Source organism: Mobula birostris, chromosome 4, assembly GCF_030028105.1.
Source record: "Mobula birostris isolate sMobBir1 chromosome 4, sMobBir1.hap1, whole genome shotgun sequence".
Lineage (NCBI taxonomy): Eukaryota > Metazoa > Chordata > Chondrichthyes > Myliobatiformes > Myliobatidae > Mobula > Mobula birostris.
In genome coordinates, this window is record NC_092373.1 from 119008967 (window position 1) to 119025583 (window position 16617).

Here is a 16617-nt window from a genome sequence, read left to right on the forward strand (position 1 = left end):
CCCTCCTCTCTTCCCTTCTCCTATTGTCCACTCTCCTCTCCTATCAGATTCCTTCTCTAGCCCTTGACCTTTCCAACCCACCTGGCTTCACCTATCACCTTCCTGCTAGCCTCTTTCCCCTCCCCCCACCTTTTATTCTGACATCTTCCCCCTTCCTTCTCAGTCCTGAAGAAGGGTCTCAGCCCAAAATGTCGACTATTCATTTCCATAGATGCTGCCTGACCTCCTGATTTCCTCCAGCATTTTCTGTGTTGCTTTGGATTTCCAGTATCTGTAGACTTCCTCGTATGTACAATCTTGCATTTTGGTTACTAATTTAAAAGAAAACCACTAGTTAGACACATGCTTGTGCTTGACATATACAGCAGAGTTTCACCATCAAGCATATTTTCATGGCAATGGTTAAACAACATTGTACAATGTATATATTTAGTTAAGCCATGGCATCTATCTTCAAGTTCCTTATTTATTGTGGCTGGATCACTCTAAGCCAAACCAGGTCATGATCAAAGATCTCATGAAGCTATATTACCACTAACTCAAGTGTTACTAAATCACACAAATTCCTTTTCTGCCTCAATTTTTGAAATGAAATGATTGTATAAATCTGGCAAATCTTGTTTGATTCAGAAAATTCTGCTCTGATTTAATGCTTAGGGGTAGAAGACGCTGGTGGGAGTTGTGTACAGGCCACCTAACAGTAGTAGTGAGGTCGGAGATGGTATTAAACAGGAAATTAGAAATGTGTGCAATAAAGGAACAGCAGTTATAATGGGTGACTTCAATCTACATGTAGATTGGGTGAACCAAATTGGTAAAGGTGCTGAGGAAGAGGATTTCTTGGAATGTGTGCGGGATGGTTTTTTGAACCAACATGTCGAGGAACCAACTAGAGAGCAGGCTATTCTAGACTGGGTTTTGAGCAATGAGGAAGGGTTAATTAGCAATCTTGTCGTGAGAGGCCCCTTGGGTAAGAGTGACCATAATATGGTGGAGTTCTTCATTAAGATGGAGAGTGACATAGTTAATTCAGAAACAAAGGTTCTGAACTTAAAGAGGGGTAACTTTGAAGGTATGAGACGTGAATTAGCTAAGATAGACTGGCAAATGACACTTAAAGGATTGACGGTGGATATGCAATGGCAAGCATTTAAAGGTTGCATGGATGAACTGCAACAAATGTTCATCCCAGTTTGGCAAAAGAATAAATCAAGGAAGGTAGTGCACCCGTGGCTGACAAGAGAAATTAGGGATAGTATCAATTCCAAAGAAGAAGCATACAAATTAGCCAGAGAAAGTGGCTCACCTGAGGACTGGGAGAAATTCAGAGTTCAGCAGAGGAGGACAAAGGGCTTAATTAGGAAGGGGAAAAAAGATTATGAGAGAAAACTGGCAGGAAACATAAAAACAGACTGTAAAAGCTTTTATAGATATGTAAAAAGGAAAAGACTGGTAAAGACAAATGTAGGTCCCCTGCAGACAGAAACAGGTGAATTGATTATGGGGAGCAAGGACATGGCAGACCAATTGAATAGTTACTTTGGTTCTGTCTTCACTAAGGAGGACATAAATAATCTTCCAGAAATAGTAGGGGACAAAGGGTCCAGTGAGATGGAGGAACTGAGCGAAATACATGTTAGTAGGGAAGTGGTGTTAGGTAAATTGAAGGGATTGAAGGCAGATAAATCCCCAGGGCCAGATGGTCTGCATCCCAGGGTGCTTAAGGAAGTAGCCCAAGAAATAGTGGATGCATTAGTGATAATTTTTCAAAACTCGTTAGATTCTGGACTAGTTCCTGAGGATTGGAGGGTGGCTAATGTAACTCCACTTTTTAAAAAAGGAGGGAGAGAGAAACCGGGGAATTATAGACCGGTTAGCCTAATGTCGGTGGTGGGGAAACTGCTGGAGTCAGTTATCAAGGATGTGATAACAGCACATTTGGAAAGCGGTGAAATGATCGGACAAAGTCAGCATGGATTTGTGAAAGGAAAATCATGTCTGACGAATCTCATAGAATTTTTTGAGGATGTAACTAGTAGAGTGGATAGGGGAGAACCAGTGGATGTGGTATATTTGGATTTTCAGAAGGCTTTTGACAAGATCCCACACAGGAGATTAGTGTGCAAACTTAAAGCACACAGTATTGGGGGTAAGGTATTGGTGTGGGTGGAGAGTTGGTTAGCAGACAGGAAGCAAAGAGTGGGAATAAACGGGACCTTTTCAGAATGGCAGACGGTGACTAGTGGGGTACCGCAAGGCTCAGTGCTGGGACCCCAGTTGTTTACAATATATATTAATGACTTGGATGAGGGAATTAAGTGCAGCATCTCCAAGTTTGCGGATGACACGAAGCTGGGTGGCAGTGTTAGCTGTGAGGAGGATGCTAAGAGGATGCAGGGTGACTTGGATAGGTTGGGTGAGTGGGCAAATTCATGGCAGATGCAATTTAATGTGGATAAATGTGAAGTTATCCACTTTGGTGGCAAAAATAGGAAAACAGATTATTATCTGAATGGTGGCCGATTAGGAAAAGGGGAGGTGCAACGAGACCTGGGTGTCATTATACACCAGTCATTGAAAGTGGGCATGCAGGTACAGCAGGCGGTGAAAAAGGCGAATGGTATGCTGGCATTTATAGCGAGAGGATTCGAGTACAGGAGCAGGGAGGTACTACTGCAGTTGTACAAGGCCTTGGTGAGACCACACCTGGAGTATTGTGTGCAGTTTTGGTCCCCTAATCTGAGGAAAGACATCCTTGCCATAGAGGGAGTACAAAGAAGGTTCACCAGATTGATTCCTGGGATGGCAGGACTTTCATATGAAGAAAGACTGGATGAACTGGGCTTATACTCGTTGGAATTTAGAAGATTGAGGGGGGATCTGATTGAAACGTATAAGATCCTAAAGGGATTGGACAGGCTAGATGCAGGAAGATTGTTCCCGATGTTGGGGAAGTCCAGAACGAGGGGTCACAGTTTGAGGATAGAGGGGAAGCCTTTTAGGACGGAGATTAGGAAAGACTTCTTCACACAGAGAGTGGTGAATCTGTGGAATTCTCTGCCACAGGAAACAGTTGAGGCCAGTTCATTGGCTATATTTAAGAGGGAGTTAGATATGGCCCTTGTGGCTACAGGGGTAGGGGGTATGGAGGGAAGGCTGGGGTGGTGTTCTGAGTTGGATGATCAGCCATGATCATAATAAATGGCGATGCAGGCTCGAAGGGCCGAATGGCCTACTCCTGCACCTATTTTCTATGTTTCTATGTTTCATTGTTCAGAATCAATGTGGAAATTAATCTAATCCAAGAGTGGTGCTGATCAAGAATTTTGTTTATTTTTTCCAAGATTCAATTCTCTTACTCCCCTCCGCTACCCCTGCTCCCTACAACTCTCCCCATTACCCTGTATCTATGCAATGAGCTTGGCATCTTAAACGTCTGCTTGTTCCCACTGATTGTCCATATTGAGTATACCTGACACACACAGAATCTCTCTCAGACATGTAGTTTTGTCTCGTAGGATCAGACTGTGCACCTTAAATACTGGAAGAATGTGAATGCTTTGGGATCTGAATGATATTAAGCAGAAAGGCAAAGAAAGAAAAACTGGGAATTGCAAAGCTTGGAGGTACTTCCACAAAAATCAGGAAAAGGTCAGCATAGAAGCTGCAGGGTAGACTGATCAGGAGAGGGGGGCAGGCAGAGCTACAGCTTATTGAGGAAGCACCCAAGCGAATGGAGATCTGGACAATAATTTTGACAAATCCTCTTCTCATGAATCTTATTGCAAATCCTTTCCGATACTTTTGATTTATGTTGTCAATGTGTGCACTCACAGCAGAAGTTATTACTCATTCCAAGTTGCTTTAAGATCTTAATGCTGACTCATTAAATTACTGGATAATCTGACTACTCTGGTTACCATTACAAGTCAATCCCATAATACAAGAGTAAAACCAGATCAAAATAAGAAAGTTGACAATCATTTTCATTTTCTCTTGTGACTGTCTATAATTTAGTGGATTTATTAGATTTCAGAACATTGACAAAGCAAAATTTGTACATTATCTCTGGGCTATTAAAAATAATCTGTCAGTAGAAACTGAGTAAAGTTAAGAAATAGAAATTGTTTATAACTATTAACAGTGATAATGCAGCAGGACACAAATGTGCAAAAACAAGAGAAGTTTGCAGCAAAAGTAATTTATTATATACAGACATTTCAATTTTCATAAACTGGGAAAAGCAGAAACAGGCTGTGTTCCAAAGGGGGCAAGATTTTTTTGAGAATATACTTGACACATTTCTGGAACACTATGTCCTTGAATCAACATGCTTTAATTATGATTTATGAGCCTGAATATTCAAGTAAGTGACTTAAGGGGAAATTGAGCTAAAGGAGATATTAATGCAGATGAATTCTAAATTAGTTTCAAATATAAATGAGTTTCACTTCATAGCAATGAAGCAAAAATAGACATGTCACTGAGTGTACATACAGTATTTAAGCAATTATTCCGAGGGGCAAGTTACTCTGTGTCTTGGGTCCAGCACACAAGTCCAATTACGAAGAAAGCACACTTCTACTTCCTTAGTAGATTACAAAGATTTTGCATGACATCTAAAACTTTGCCCAACTTCTATACATGTGCCATGGAGAGTTTATCGACTAGTGTCACGGCCTGGTATGGAAAAGCCTACAAAAAGTACTGTTTACGGCCCAGTCCATCATGGGTAAAGCTCATCCAGATGGAGTGCTGACGCAGGAAATCAGCATTCATCATTAAGAAACTCCACTACCCAGACCATGTTCTCTTCTCATTGCTGCCATCAGGATGGTGGTACAGGAAGCTCAGGACCGCACATGCACACAGTTATTACCCTTCAACCATCAGGCTCTTGAAGCCAAGGGGATAACTTCACTCGCCCTTTCACTGAACTGTTCCCACAACCAGTGGATTCACTTTCAAGGACTGTTTATCTCATGTTCTCAATATTTATTAGTTATTTATTATTTTTTTCTCTTTCATATTTGCAGCTTGTTGCCTTTTGTACATTGGTTGGTTCTCCATCCTGTTGGGTGTGGTATTTCATTGATTCTATTGTGTTTCTTGGATTTACTGTGTATGCCCACAAGAAAACTAATCTCCCGGTTGACCACACTCAGGTTGGAGGAGCAACACCCTATAATCCATTTAGGTAGTCTTCAACATGATGGCATGAACGTCAATTTCTCCAGCATCCGATAATTGCCCCCCACCCACTTCACCATTCCACATTCCCATTTCTCCCCTTACCTGCCCATCACCTCCCTCTGGAGATACTCCCCTTCTGCTTTCTTCCATGGCCCTTTGTCCTCTCCTATCAGATTCTTCCTTCTCTAGCCCTATATCTCTTTCACCAATCAACTTCCCAGCTCTTTATTTCACCCCTCCCCTCTGCCCACTTTCTTACTCTGGCGCATATTTTTTCCAGTCCTGGTGAAGTGTCTCAGACCAAAATGTCGACTGTTTTCTTTTCTGCCTGGCCTGCTGAGTTCCTCCAGTATTTTATGTGTGTTTCTCAGGGTTGTATATGGTGACATACACAGTATGTACTTTGATAATAAATTTACGTTGAACTGAGTGTATCTAGCTCCTCAGTTCAGTATGACAAAACTTTCTGGCTGTTACTGGAGTCCAGAAGGAGGTCAGAAAACCTGTAACCTCCAGCTCATTCCCAATTCCTGTGCTACGATGAGCAGACAGAAATGTCAGGAATGCACTGACCTAAGCAGAGGACCACTACCAAAAGCTGAATACACTTTAACCCATTGACTCAGTCTCTCTTTATACAGATGCTGCCTGGTCTACTAAGACTTTCCAGCATCTGCTTTTATTTCAGATGTCCAGCATCTGCAGTAATTTTTGACTGTCAAGACAGATGAGACTTTTTTTTTAAAATTCCTCTGAAGGCATTGTTAGTAAGTCTGATTATATTTAAGGCAGAGATGGAGAGGTACTTGATAAGCAAGGGGTAGGGAGGGACATTGTTATAACATGTAGATAAAAATGAAGAGCTGAGATTACAATCAGATCCTATTGACTGCTGGCAGCAGCTTGACCGTTTAATTGGTCTCTCCCTACCCCTGATGTTCCCCTACCACAGGAGTCCCCAAGCTTTCTTATACCATGAATCTCTACTATTAGCTGAGGGGTCCATGGACCACAAATTGGAAATCCCTGTCCTACCAGGATCCTGATGAAGTGTCTTGCCCCAAAACATCAACTCTTTATCTTTTCCATGGATACTGCCTGACCTGCTGAGTTCCTTCAGCATTGTGTGTGTACGTGTGACAAAAGCCTTAATATTGTTATCTTAACATTTGCCGCCACTGTTTGTATAAAGGTAACATTTAATATTCTAAACACAGGAGATTCAGTAGATGCTGCAAATCCAGAGCAATGCCGCCAAAATGCTAGAGGAACTCACAAGGTCAGGTCAGGCCGGGCAGGACGTATGGAAATGAATAAACAGTCAACATCTCAGGCTGAGACCCTTTATCTGGACTGGAAAGGAAGGGGGGTGGGGAAGATGTCAGAATAAAAAGTGGGGGAGAGGAGGAGGATAACAACAAACGGTGATAGGTGCAGCCAGGTGGGTGGAATGCAGAGGACTGGAGAAGAAGGAACCTGATAGAAGAATGCACCATAGCAGAAGGTGAAAGAGGAGGAGCACCAGGGGAGGTGAAAGGCAGGTGAGGAGAAGAGGCAAAAGGCTGGAGTGGGGAGTAGAAGAGGAGGAAAGGGGGAGGGGGGGGAAATTAGCAGAAGGAGAAGTCACTGTTTATGCCACCAGGTTGAAGGCTACCTATATATAATGAGGTGCTGTACCCCCTTCTTGAGAGTGGCCTCATTGTGGCCTGGCATGTCAGAATGAAAATAGGGGTAGGATTTAAAATATTTCGCCACTGGGAAATTCTGCTATTCTGATTTTTATTTGATTTTCCCAGTACAGTAATATATTGATATCCCACTTACCAACTATTTGGAAACCCTGATGATTTCTAGCGAGGTTTCCCGATACTCCCTTTTGAACAACACTTGGGCCATATTTTCTCGCCTCCCTCACATCACACGATAGCTGAAGAGCCTACCATTAATTTACCACTTGAACCTTACGATATTAATTCATTTTCATCAGTTTCTACTGCAGACTGAGATTGGTGCAGGGTCACTGGAACATTCAAAACACCACTCTTAGTCACAGGATGGGATAGAGTCTCCACAATGCCCTCCTGACAAAATGAAACTAAAGAGAGATTAAATTTGACCTCAAAATGTTCTTTGTCTTCTCCACTCTCTTTTTCAAGATAGAATTGGAATTCACCAAATCGCAAAATACACTTGTTTGGTAAATCAATCCTATTGAGATGATCCAAAGCGATACCATTGACAGATAGTTGAGTCCTCAAGCTTGCATTTTTGATTTCAAAACAGAGCTCTGAGCTATCAGCATGTCGGAACGATTGTAGTACGAACTGAATTCGTGAAGCGCGTTTGTCCAATAGAGGAAATTGGCATACTTTAGAGTCACGGCCAAACTTTATGGATTCTTCTCCTCGATGCTTCTGTTTCTCATTGAAATTCAGGGTCCTAAACACTGAAGCCTGTGGATGGTAGACTCTTATATGAAGACAAGTTATAGTCTCTTCTGTTTCATCAGTTTCAAAGGACATGCTGTCACAGTTTCTTTTTCTGTGAAAATAATAAATATCTTTAGTGTAACCTTCCTCTACAGCAGTGCTGCATCACAAAAATACATTGTTACGAAAAAAAGTTAATTGGGTCATTGGTTAATGGGGGCAGCTACTTACTTGGGACAAATCTTAATGAACAACAGCAAATACAGTAAATAGCCAGGATTCCTGGTTTATTTGAGACAGTCATTTGTTATGTGTTGTGTCGTATGGCATAGCCGATCATGGTCCTTCTATGACAATAATTGTTCTTGGCAATTTTTTTCTACAGAAGTGGTTTGCCATTGGCAGGGTCTTTACAAGACTGGTGACCCAGTCATCATCAATATTCTTCAGAGATTGTCTGTCTGGAGTCAGTGGTTGCATATCCAGAACTTGTGATAGGCACCCGTTGCGCCCATGGTTTCACATGACCTTGATTGGGGGGATGGGGGATGCCTAAGCAGGTGCTACACCTTGCCCAAGGGTGACTAACGGAGGAAAGGAGTGCCTTACACCCCCTTTAGTCGAGATGCATCTCCACCCCATCATCCTTGGGGCACTTGCCACTAAACTGGGGCAGGAGATGGTTAGTCACGTGCACTTGTGTGGCCGTAAGACACTGAACCATGCTTAGAGCGATCAGTTGTGTGCGCGCTTGTGTTATTTTATCCATTTGGGCCAACGGACGCCAATTCAAAAAGCAGTTTTAATTATTTTTAATAAGTTTTTACAAAAAATTTTGACTTTTAAGAAAAATGTTGAGACCATCGTCATGAAAAGATTTGACACTAGCTGAAAGTGTTATCCTATTGGACCAAATTAAAAGTCATCTGCCTAACATGACTCATCGTCAGCTAGCTGAGATAACTATTGCACGCTTGATACATCAGCAAGATAAACTGCTAGAAGAACGGGCAATACGCAAGGGACAACATCCCAAAAACAAAGGCATGACGGCAAGGATCCACTTGTTGAAGAGAACCTCAATCAATGGTTTTCCAGTATAACTGGATGACGTGTGCATGTCAGTGGACCAATGTTAAAAGACAAGTCAGAGGAGCTAGCTAAGAAGCTGTGTCACAACGATTTTAAAGCAAAAGATGGTTGGTTGTCTCGATGGAAACGTAGGCACCACATTAATTTCAAGAAAGCACATGAAGAGAAAGGTAGTGCTAATATGTTAAGTGCAGAAATGAGGATATATGCACACTCCCCAACCCGCTTCAAAAAAAAAAAGTGCAGATATCTATAATGCTGAGGAAACAGGCCCTTTTTTTTTAAATCAAATATAAACATACTACGACAAATGGTTCCCTTGGCTACAAACACAGACGATCAGGTTCAAAGAAAGCAATGGATCCCATAAATGTATTTTGTTCAAATATGTCAGGAATTCAAAAAAAATGTTGGTTATTTGGGAAAATGTTTAGCCTCAATGCTTTAAGGTCCCAGAATAGATAGCTTACGAATCAAGTACCATGCCAGCAATGGATTCGATGAATTCTTTGGTCGGTAACCATTATGAACTAATGCACAAACTTGTAGCGCTGTAGTAGTATTGGTAGTGTTCTAATTTGTTCTGTATTTCATTTAAATACATAATTTGTTACTCAGGTAAACAAAAGTTTGTCTTTTTTTTTAAAACACCTTTTTAACTATTTCCATGAAATTTTGATAATTAGGGCAGCCACTCAATTGGGCCAAACATACTGATCCTGATTTGTCCTAATTAACCAGAATCCACTGTACATCAACTAGTATCAATCTTTGAGAACTCCTGTTTTGAAATGCTAAATTTTAATTGATATAGTAAGAACAATAAACAAACTATTCACCCAAGTGATCAAATGTTTGGTATCTGTTTAAAATGAGTTCTTCGTTCTTAATACATTCTAAATGGAACAATTGATGTTTGAGTTAACATTTTTATTTTGTTTGAGCTCCCAAACAAATTCAATATTCTCGCATTTATAACAATGTAATTCAGAGGAGTATTGGTTGCCACATTTGAAAAAGGGTATCAGGGATTCTCAGAGAATGCAGAGTTTTTGCTAGATTGATATGACAATGGGTGGAGCTGGTGCTTTAGCTTTATGGAGAGACAGCAGAAATTAGCGATGATCATCTTGGAAGTACTTAAATTCATTGATGGTTTTGATACACTAAATTTCTCTTGGAAGAAGGGACATTCAGCAGAGGGCACTGATTTAATTTGACTGGCATATGTATCAGAATTTACAAGGAGCAAGCTTCTCTGTTACCTTACAAATTATTGTGATCCATATTCATCTTCTGAATAAGGTGATGGGAAGGGTAACCATTTACAGAGCTATAAGCAAAGTACAGAAAGGGATTAATTGTATAGCTTCAGTACGAGCACTGTGGCATTAACTTATTAATTCTGTATTCTCCATTTAGAATACAGAGACACCACTGACATAGATTTGCTTATCATTCCAGTGACTTCAGAGAATTTTGTCAAGACAGTATCAGTACATCGTTCATGTGCCTGTGTAGGTGGTCAGGATCTGAGAAGTGCAAGGATTACTCTGGCCTCGTAGACCATGGGTTTTATGTCAAGTCTTTTTCCTCTTATCAAAGGCAATGTTGACGCATTGAAGGCAATGGTGAATTTCACCAGGAACATTTATTGTCAGAGGGCAGAGTTTTACATCGGGGGGCAGGCTGACAGGTGACCTTAGCCTGTGGATGTTGTACACAAAAGCCCATCTTCTTGTATGATTCAATGAAAAAATTGAGGACAGCTTGGAGCTTGGCCTGCAACTTGATTATTGAAGTCATTAAGAAATACAGCACAGAATCAGGCCCTTCAACCCAAAGGCTGGACACCAAACACAGAGTCCTCCCTGCTAGTCCCAGTTGCCTGCATTTGGGCTGTAACCATTCAATCCTTTCCTTTTGATGTGCCCATCTAAATACCCCTGAAATGTTGCAATTCTACCCACCACTTGCTCAGGCAGCTCATTCAGATACTGTACTCAATACTCAGTAAAGTTACCACTCAGGTCTCTTACCTTGTGCCTGTGCCTTCTAGTTTTGGACTCCTCAACCCTGGGGGTGGGGGTGGGGGTGGGGTCAAAAAAAAAAAAGACTATGACCATCTACCTTAGCCATACATCTCATGATTTTATGTTAAGGATGCAAACAGCTCCTCTCCCCTCCCCCCACTGGAAAGGTCAGATCACAACCTGGTGCATCTCAAACCCTGCTACGTGCCTCTGGTGAAGAGTAAACCTGCAATCTTGAAGACAGTGAGGAAATGGTCGGAGGAGGCCTATGAGGCACTCCAGGGTTGTGTTGAGGTGACAGACTGGCAGGCACTCTGTGAGACACATGGAGAGGATATTGATGGGCTCACAGAGTGCATCACTGGTTACATCAACTTCTGTGTGGACTGCAATGTTCTGGCAAGAACTGTCCTTTGTTATTCAAATAACAAGCCATGGGTGACAAAGGACATTAAGGACATCCTGAATCCTAAAAAGAGGGCGTTTAGAGATGGAAATAGGGAGGAGCAGAGGGCAATACAGAGGGACCTGAAAGCCAGGATCAGGGAGGCTAAAGACAGGTACAGGAGGAAGCCTGAGTGGAAACTCCAGCAGAACAACATGAGAGAGGTCTGGAGTGGGATGAGGACCATCACTGGGTTCTGGCAAACTAGCAACAGAGGAGCTGAAGGCAGTGTGGACAGGGCCAATGAACTTAACCTGTTCTTTAACAGATTTGACATTGTGGCCCCTGCCCATCCCCCACATGATTTATCTGTTGTCAGCCCCCAACCAACACATATTCCATTCCCCTCCACTCCTCCTCACAGTCCCCCACCCTGCTCTCATGACTATACCCCTTCCCCATATGAAACCACCACGGTGGGCTTCACAGCTGAACAGGTGAGAAGACAGTTGAAACGTCTCAACCCAAGCAAGGCTGCAGGACCGGATGGTGTCAGTACCAGGGTGCTCAAAGCCTGTGCCCCTCAGCTATGTGGAGTACTTCACCATGTCTTCAACCTGAGCTTGAGGCTCCAGAGAGTTCCTGTGCTGTGGAAGACATCCTGCCTTGTCCCTGTGCCGAAGACGCCGCAACCCAGTGGCCTCAATGACTACAGACAGGTGGCATTGACCTCCCACATCATCAAGACCCTGGAGAGACTTGTTCTGGAGCTGCTCCGGCCTATGGTTAGGCCACACTTAGATCCCCTCCAGTTTGCCTACCAGCACCAACTAGGAGTTGAGGATGCCATCGTCTACCTGCTGAACCGTGTCTAGACCACCTGGACAAGCCAGCGAGCACTGTGAGGGCCATGTTTTTTGACTTCTCCAGTGCGTTCAACACCATCCGCCCTGCTCTGCTGGGGGAGAAGCTGACAGCGATGCAGGTGGATGCTTTCCTGGTGTCATGGATTCTTGATTACCTGACTGGCAGACCACAATACGTGTGCTTGCAACACTGTGTGTCAGACAGAGTGATCAGCAGCACTGGGGCTCCACAGGGGACTGTCTTGTCTCCCTTTCTCTTCACCATTTACACCTCAGACTTCAACTACTGCACAGAGTCTTGTCATCTTCAGGAGTTTTCTGATGACTCTGCCATAGTTGGATGCATCAGCAAGGGAGATGAGGCTGAGTACAGGGCTACGGTAGGAAACTTTGTCACATGGTGTGAGCAGAATTATCTGCAGCTTAATGTGAAAAAGACTAAGGAGCTGGTGGTAGACTTGAGGAGGGCTAAGGCACCGGTGACCCCTGTTTCCATCCAGGGGGTCAGTGTGGACATCGTGGAGGATTACAAATACCTGGGGATACGAATTGACAATAAACTGGACTGGTCAAAGAACACTGAGGCTGTCTACAAGAAGGGTCAGAGCCATCTCTATTTCCTGAGGAGACTGAGGTCCTTTAACATCTGTCGGACGATGCTGAGGACGTTCTACGAGTCTGTGGTGGCCAGTGCGATCATGTTTGCTGTTGTGTGCTGGGGCAGCAGGCTGAGGGTAGCAGACACCAACAGAATCAACAAACACATTCGTAAGGCCAGTGATGTTGTGGGGATGGAACTGAACTCTCTGACGGTGGTGTCTGAAAAGAGGATGCTGTCCAAGTTGCATGCCACCTTGGACAATGTCTCCCATCCACTACATAATGTACTGGTTGGGCACAGGAGTACATTCAGCCAGAGACTCATTCCACCGAGATGCAACACGGAGTGTCATAGGAAGTCATTCCTGCCTGTGACCATCAAACTTTACAACTCCTCCCTTGGAGGGTCAGACACCCTCAGCCAATAGGCTAGTCCTGGCATAATTTACATATTATTTAATTATGGTTTTATATTGCTATATTTATACTCTATTCTTGGTTGGTGCAACTGTAACAAAACCCAGTTTCTCTCGGGATCAATAAAGTATGACTATGACTATTTTATTAATTTCTGAACTTCTTAGTCTCCTGTGCTCCAGTGAGTGTGGACAATATTGATTTTAGACTGCTGTCACTGCAGGATGAACAGTTTCTCATTACTTCCATAGCAGAAAATTTATGAGAAGCAAGATGCAACACTACAGGAAGTAAAATAGGGAGAACCTTTGGAGCAATGATACAATGATACAAGATTGGTTCTGTAATAGAACCACTGGTTAGGATCATGGCTCTCATGCCACCATAAAGAAAACATCAAAAGGTGACAAATTTCTGTGGGCAGCCAGATTTGAGGGCATTCCATAGTTCTTTCCAATTGATAAGCTTTAAAGGAAATATTAGTGTCCAGTGTAGTGTTGCTGCTCCCTGAATTATCTGGTAATGGCCCCGTACACTGGTTGGACACGATTCCACTGTAATTTGTGAAGCAGTTTTTCAGTGGGAGTTGAATCCTGGCAATAACTTTCACCATGGCAGACAGCAGGAAGTCCTCACTATAACTACCATATTTGTGCTCATCTTCTTGCTTGATGAAGATCACCATTATAGCATCTAGGATTCCTTTGCACATCTCTATGTGGACATTTGTAACTGAAGCTCATACCAACCACATTTTAGATCTCCATAGAGCAAATTATCTGCTCCCAAAGCCTTGTTGTTGCATTGGTTGGGAAGTGGCCCTTTTGAATACATGTTGGTCAGACATTAGCCAATTTCATTCAGGAACTGTTAGTCAACAAAGATAGAAGGGTGAATACATACAATCTTCTTCTACAGGGAAAGAGAATACAAACAAAACAGAGGGCATAGTTTAAGACAAGAGAGGGGAAAGACTTATGGGCCCAGAGGGCAACTTCTTAATACAAAGGACAATGCATTAATGGGAAAAGCTGGAAGAGATATGTACAATAGCATTTAAAAACACTTGGATAGGAAAACTGGAGAGACAGGCATTCCCAGCCTGGAGTCCATGGATTCCTTGCTTAATGGTATTGGTCCATGGTTGGGAATTCCTGCTGTAGGGGGATTTATGAGTGAATGGACCAACTTACATAGGCAGTGGAGAGATTGCGTCTGGAGGATTGATTGAATCAGTGGGGTCTGTACTCAGACAATCTCAATGAAACACAGAATTATTTATAATCTTAACATGAGAAACACGAAGAAGATGTTACCTCCTGTGGAAGAGCTAGGAACAGAGGGTTTGATCTCAGAATACAGGCACACCAACTTAGGCTGCTGGCAATGGTGAAGTCTCCAGATCCCATCTGCATGCACCATAAACCCAGCCACCATTCCCATCCCCAAACCCAACTCTTCCTCCCCCAGATATCACTTTTCTCACCCCCCCCCCCCCAATATTCCAGCTACATTCCAGGCTAGCATTCTCAAACACTAGTTCTTCACTGATCTCCAAAACTGACAAGCAACTCAGGCATCTGCACTTGCAGTTAACTGGAGAAATCCATAAGTTCCCAACTCCAATAAGTAGGATGCCCTGCTGTACCAAATCACAAGCCACCAAGTACCTGTAATTTATAAAGAACAGCAATTAACTGAGCAAAATAAAACAAAGTTTTTAAAAACAGACAATTATTATTAATCAACGTCACTGGCTCTGGCAGATTAATTTTATACCATTACTTCAATCCTAAAATTTTAAATATTTCTCATTTTCAAGTTTGCCAACTCCTATCCCATGCACGTCCCTTTAAAAAAAATGTCCAGCAGACAGCACAAATAGAAACTTTACCAAAATATTGAAAAGACAGAAATGAAGTCAACTATCCAAAACTAAACCAAACTTTTCAATGTCCTGAAATTGAATGTCACATCCCAAAATTGGATGAATTATGGATCCCATGACCTTGCCCTCACAAACTCAGCCTATTTGTGCCTCCACCAATTTCAAGTTCTGCCACAGCTCATCTTCTACTGCCTTCCTTGCCCTTTTTACATCTAAACTTCACTACCCCAGTGCATTGCAGGTCGGTCACAATTGCACCACCCTCCAAGTCCATCATCCAAATTTTCAAAGTCCAAAGTAAATTTATTGTCAGTTACGTACATTTATGTCACCATATACAAACCTGAGATTTGCTGTAAATACAAAAAACAATGGAATCAATGAAGGACTGTACCCAACTGGACAGACAGAAAACCAATGTGCAAAAGCCAAAAAACTGTGCAAATACAAAAAGAAAGAATAATAATAGATAAATAAATTGGCACTAAATATCAAAGACATGAGATGACGTGTGCTTGAAAGTGAGTCCATAGGTTGTGGGAGCAGTTCAGTGATGGGGTGAGTGACATTGAGTGAAGTTATCCTCCCTGGTTCAAGAGCCTGATGGCTGAGGGGTAATAACTGTTCCTGAGGTCTAAGGCTCCTGTACCTCCTTCCTGATGGCAGCAGCGAGAAGAGAGCATGGTTTAGATGGGGGGGAGGAGATGCTGTTTGCTTGCAACAGTTTTAGTCGTAGATGTGCTAAATGGCAGGGAGGGCTTTATCCATGATAGACCTGGCTGTGTCCAATGACTTTTTGTAGGATTTTCCATTCAAGGGTATTGGTGTTTCCATATCAGGCAATGATACAACCAGTCAACATACTCTCCTCTGCACATCTAGAAGAGTTCGTCAAAGTTTTATATGACATGCTGAATCTGACAAACTTCTAAGAAGGTAGAGGAGCTGCCAGGTTTTCTTCATAATGGTACTTAGGTACTGGACCCAGGACATATCCTTTGAAATGATAACATCGAGGAATTTAAAGTTGCTGACTCTCATCTTCTCTGATCCGCCGATGAGGACTGGCTCATGGATCTCTCCTTTCCTCATGTTGAGGTCAATAATCTTTTTCAAGTTGGCATTGGTGATTTACGGCAATGTGTTGCAAGCTGCTTACAAAACTTCTAAATATACTTCTTCTGAATTTCTCTCACTGCAATCTGCAGCCTGTAATTTCTCATTAAACAATGTAATTTTGAACCGTCTTAATGAACTAGCGATTTCACAATCTTAAGGACTCAGTGAACTTAACATAGGCATGCGGGTACTGTACCTTTAAGCAGACAAAGGTACAGTACATCACCATGGCCAGAACAGAGAGAGGAGGGGAGGACTAAAAGCCAGGCCAAAAGGCCGAGGAATGCAAGTCCCTCTAACCAGCATCTTGTTAGCAAATGTAGTCATTGGAGAACAAAATTGAAGACCTCAAGGCAAGATCGATGTATTGGCAGGAAATGAGGAATTGCCATATTCTGCACTTTACAGAGACATGGCTCACTCCAGACACCACAGATAAGTTGTTAAAGATCCAAGGGCTTCTCAATAGGCCGGATGGACTGGATTGCTGATTCAGAGAAGGCAAATAGTGGGAGTCTGTAATTCATTTTAAGTTCTTTGTGGTGCTTGGACGCAGTGGGCTTGTCACATTTCTGTTCCTGCAACCTGGAACATT

General features: G+C 42.6%; 1 protein-coding gene across 3 annotated transcripts in view; it reads right to left on the reverse strand.

Annotated features, from left to right (window-relative positions):
• Window positions 1-4185: 4185 nt before the first annotated feature.
• Window positions 4186-16617, reverse strand: part of LOC140196555 (TRAF-interacting protein with FHA domain-containing protein A-like) — a 14466-nt gene continuing 2034 nt past the window's right edge. Inside the window, exons 2-4 of one of the 3 annotated variants that reach the window (XM_072255969.1) lie at window positions 10754-10791; window positions 9985-10047; window positions 4186-7734 (exon numbers count right to left, since the gene is read on the reverse strand). In XM_072255969.1, coding sequence (XP_072112070.1) covers window positions 7155-7734; window positions 9985-10007 — 603 coding nt within the window. In that variant the 5' untranslated portion in view covers window positions 10008-10047; window positions 10754-10791 and the 3' untranslated portion in view covers window positions 4186-7154. Of the gene's footprint in view, window positions 7735-9979; window positions 10048-10753; window positions 10792-16617 lie in introns of those variants that run through there. The other 2 variants (XM_072255968.1, XM_072255967.1) reach the window with 2 other exon arrangements.